At 43.6% G+C, this 4,492-nt stretch overlaps 1 protein-coding gene across 1 annotated transcript; it reads left to right on the top strand.

The window, feature by feature from the left end:
- The first annotated feature begins 946 nt into the window (after window positions 1-946).
- On the top strand, window positions 947-1,888 carry LOC123348387 (olfactory receptor 5V1-like). The gene has a single exon (XM_044985907.1). The coding sequence runs from the start codon at window positions 947-949 to the stop codon at window positions 1,886-1,888; it is 942 nt and encodes a 313-aa protein (XP_044841842.1).
- The last annotated feature ends 2,604 nt before the right edge of the window (window positions 1,889-4,492 follow it).

The raw sequence follows: 4,492 nt of genomic DNA, 5'->3' as shown, positions 1-4,492 counted from the left end.
ATCTTATCTAATAGTGCAAATTTTAATTTGAATCTGCTAGGATAGAGGACAGCAGGCTAGACCTTCATACAAAGCACAACCTCATTAGTGTTTCAGTATCTGTCTTATGGGGAATGTCTATACTGCATCTAGACGGTGTAATTCCTTGTTCTGGTAAACCCACCACACACAATCTTTGATTGAGTTATTGTGCTAAAAATAGCAGTGTAGCCTTTGCAGTAAAGACTAGGTGCCAGAGCCTAATCCCATGTGAGATCCTAGGTATGTACACAGGTGGCCATCCCAAACGGCTGCATGTGCTGCTGTGTTCTCACTGCTTATTTTATCTTGCATTAGCTTTGATCAAGCTACCATGTACGTCTACCCAAGCTGGGAATTACATCTCTTATCTGCAGGGGAGACATACTAGTGATAGAACTCTAAATATCTTTCATTTCTACTTCATATCCACTTGCATCTGAAGAAGTGGGTATTCACCCACGAAAGCTCATGCTGCAAAACGTCTGTTAGTCTATAAGGTGCCACAGGATTCTTTGCTGCTTCTACAGAACCAGACTAACATGGCTACCCCTCTGATACTTTCATTTCTAGTCTATTGATTTTTTGTTATGTCTTCTAGATTTGTTGATGTGACACTGATATGATAAAGATATTTCAAAATCCCAGCCTAAAGGTATTTAAAGTTGAAGAGAGCTTAAGGGAGTTAGATGGGACATTTCTGTAATTCAATAGGGTTCCATGCTCTTTTTTCACCTATATTGGAAGCTCAACTTCTCAAGGATAGGAGTCTTCCTCTGTTTTTTTTTTGGCAACTTCATTTTTCCAGTGGAGAGATGCAGTGGTATGAGGTTACCTACTCCAGGTTTCTGCCAGTATAACCAACAGCACAGCCTGACTGTGTGTACTCCATCAATATTTAATAGTTTTCTGATTCTAGATACATATTATGGAGAAAGCAGAAGTAAGAAACCAAACGCCTATCGTGGAATTCATCCTCTTAGGATTTGGGAATGACCCTGAACTGCAGCCCCTTCTCTTCCTACTGTTTCTACTGATCTACATTGTGACTGTTGCCGGAAACATCCTCTTCGTTGTGCTAGTTGTGACTAATCAGCACCTTCACATCCCCATGTACTTTTTACTGGGGAACTTGTCCTGCCTGGAGATCTGCTACACCTCTGCCATCCTGCCCAGGCTGCTGGCCAGTCTCCTGACTGGGGACAGAACCATTTCTGTTAAGGGCTGCATTGTGCAATTATATTCCTTTGGTATCCTGTCAAATACAGAAAATCTGCTGCTCACGACAATGTCTTATGATCGGTATTTAGCGATATGTAATCCACTCCGTTATGCTGCTGTGATGAATGACAAGGTTTGTTGGCAGCTTGTGGCAGGGTCCTGGATAAGTAGCTTTCTGCTCTGCACCATAGTAAATATTTTCTTTTTCCAATTAACGTTCTGTGATTCCAAAGAAATTGACCACTTCTTTTGCGATTTTTCATCCGTGATAAAGCTGTCCTGTGTTGACACCCAGACTCTGGAACTGTTGACATTTATTATCTCTGTAATAGGGACATTTGTGCCCTTTCTTCTGACTCTGACATCCTACATTTGTATCGTAAGCACCATCCTGAGAATCCCTTCCAGCATCGGGAGGCAAAAGGCCTTTTCCACCTGCTCTTCTCACCTCATTGTGCTTGCAGTTTTGTATGTGACCGTATTAACTGTCTATGTAGTTCCAACAGCCAACGTGCCCAAGGTCCTACACAAAATATTCTCTGTCTTCTACACAGTCCTGACTCCCATGATCAACCCTGTCATCTACAGCCTGAGAAACAAGGAGGTCAATGAGTCCCTAAGAAAATCTATTCTTAAACTAGTAGCTTAGAAAAACACTGTTCTTAAGCTAGTAGCTTAGAGAAACAGGCATAAATGTGAAAGTATAAATTTTAGCATATAATAAAATAGAGATGAACTGATATAGTTTCTTATTTGAGTCCAAGTCCTTGAGAACAGGGTTACCCCTTTTTAACCTTACTTCATACTTCTTTCTTTCTTTCTCCCTCTCTTTCTCTTCCTGTTACTCTGCTACCTTTTGAGCATTTATCTTTCATACATTTAATACACATTTCTTTTATACAAAACTTCATACTGTAAGAAACAGCCTTGATGAAAATTGGGTTTTTTTCCAAACTCACATTTCAGTAAAGCGCTCTGGTTCATTCATCCGTACATGAACACTAATGTCCAATTTCTGCAAGGCGCTTACCATCTTTTGAGTGGCTCTGGGTCTCTTCCACTCCCACTGAAGCCAATGACATTCATTCTCCATTTTTTTAGGATCCTCATTTTCATTTATGCCTCCGAATAGTAGGTGAAAAATGTTGCCGCCACAGTGAGTAGAGAACTTTGATTCGGCAGAATTCTGAGCAGATCTGTAACTGGGTACACAAAAAATGAAAGTCTGTGGAGAGTTGGGAGTCTTAGTGTCCTGCCATGTGAAATTTCCTTCCTGTTCATAGATCTTTGCAGGGTCAAGGCAACATTAAAATATCTATATTTATATCAATAATGATATAGATATCGATACAGATATATGAAATGCAAACATAAGATGTATGGCCAAAATTTTCATAGCTCATAAGATCTGATTTTCCTCCCTAACCCAAATAAAAAGAAAGGAATGAATTAATATGAATAGGAAATGAGCACCGAAAAGCACTAGGCAACTTTTCAAATCTCAGCCTAGATATTGTCATACGGGCCTCCCTCGTCCCAGACAGAAATACACTATACACATAAAAATATTTACCACCAAAATTTGACCCAAAAATGAATTAAAGAATCAAATCTTACTGAGTCTCCCTGGTATTTTTGGTCTTCCTCCAAATTTTTGGGCCCTGGTTTTTACCAAAAAATATTGTCATTCCCCTGCTCTCCTTGTAACTGGTTAGGTACTGTAGTGGTTTGGGTACCCGCTCCTGCCCTGAGGGGTTTAAAAGTGGCCTGGCAGAGCTTGAGAGCTGCTGCCCTCAAAGCTGGGCTGATTGGGGAAGTAGCCGCAGCTGGGCCACACCCCAATCAGGCCACAGCTGGCCCCTATAAAAGGCTGTGAGCCAGGAGCCCAAAGACTCTCCCTCTGCCTGTAGAGGGAGAAGGGCCTGGCTGCAGGGAGCTAGACAAGGTAACTAGAGTGGAGCAGGACTGGGGAAAGGCAGAGGAGCTGGGGAGCTCCTGCCTGGAAAGCCCCAGGCTGCAGCCTAGCGTTAGGCCAAGAGGTACTGCGGGATGCAGGGGGCAACCCATGGGTAGGCAAAGGCAGCAGGTCCAAACTCCTTTGCCTATGATGAGTGGCTGATACTGCAGTCTGCCCCAGTGAACAGGGGCAAGATGGAGACTGGGCAGTAGCCAATACTGAGGCAAGGTGGAGATAGAGGGTGGGGGTTCCCCTGGGAGGGGGAGACACAGTTAAAGGGGCACCGGGGTCCTGGGAGGGACACGGGGGCCAGTAGGAGACAGGTGGGTCACCGGCCTGCAGAGGGCGCTCAGGACACTGGACTGAGCTAATTCCCGAGGATGACCAGCAGAAGGCGCTGCAGGGGTGAGTCCAACCCGTTACAGGTACCCATTGCTCTCCTGACCACCAACCGCACCCTCCTGCTGTCTTCTGATGCAGGGCCATATGGGCTGTGTGACACTACACCCCGTATTCTTCATGGAGATATTGTTATAATATGAATTTGGCATAACTAAGACATGTTTTATGCAATTTGGGTCTTGTGAGATATCATTGGAAAGGTTATTACTTACTGATTCTGATTATCTAATTTGTATGTATGTTTCTTTCTTGTATCTGAAGCAATCCCATGATGTACATAAGTGATAAAAATGCTGGGCATTTCTAACCTAGATGAGATTCACATTGGCTTGAATCTTTACCTCATCTGAATGACTTTTGTTTTACATTGGTTTAAGTTACAGGGGGATTTGGACTATTGAATTGAGTGACTTTTCATAGAATCAAACATTTTAAGGCCAGTGGGGACATTTAGGGCAATCCCATCTGTAAAATCTCAGCTAGTGATTCCTCAATATAACCCAGCAAGTTCAGCTGAACATGAGGATACTTTTCAGAGAAATATCACATTCCCAGAGATAATACATAGATTCCAAGACCAGAAGGGACCATACTGATCATCTAGACTGATCTCCTATAGAGCACACATGCATGGGGCCTCCGCGGGAGGAGGCCAAGTGGGGGTGGGCCTCAGGGCAAAGCAAGGGGAATGGCCCCCAACTTTGAGGGAGCTTCTGGTGCTCACAACCAGCCTCCCCAAAAGTGAGAGTCTCATGCCCCACCCCCCTTCTGTTTCACACCAACCCTGAAGAGCCAAGATAGAAGGATGAGAGCTGGTTGCAGATTTTCTGAGGGAAGAGTGTTCAATTGTAAAGTGCTGATTTGACAGCAATCGAAACCTTCCACAGAAACATG

Source organism: Mauremys mutica, chromosome 13 (assembly GCF_020497125.1).
Source record: "Mauremys mutica isolate MM-2020 ecotype Southern chromosome 13, ASM2049712v1, whole genome shotgun sequence".
Taxonomy (NCBI): Eukaryota; Metazoa; Chordata; order Testudines; family Geoemydidae; genus Mauremys; species Mauremys mutica.
This window is presented reverse-complemented; position numbering and strand designations above follow the sequence as displayed.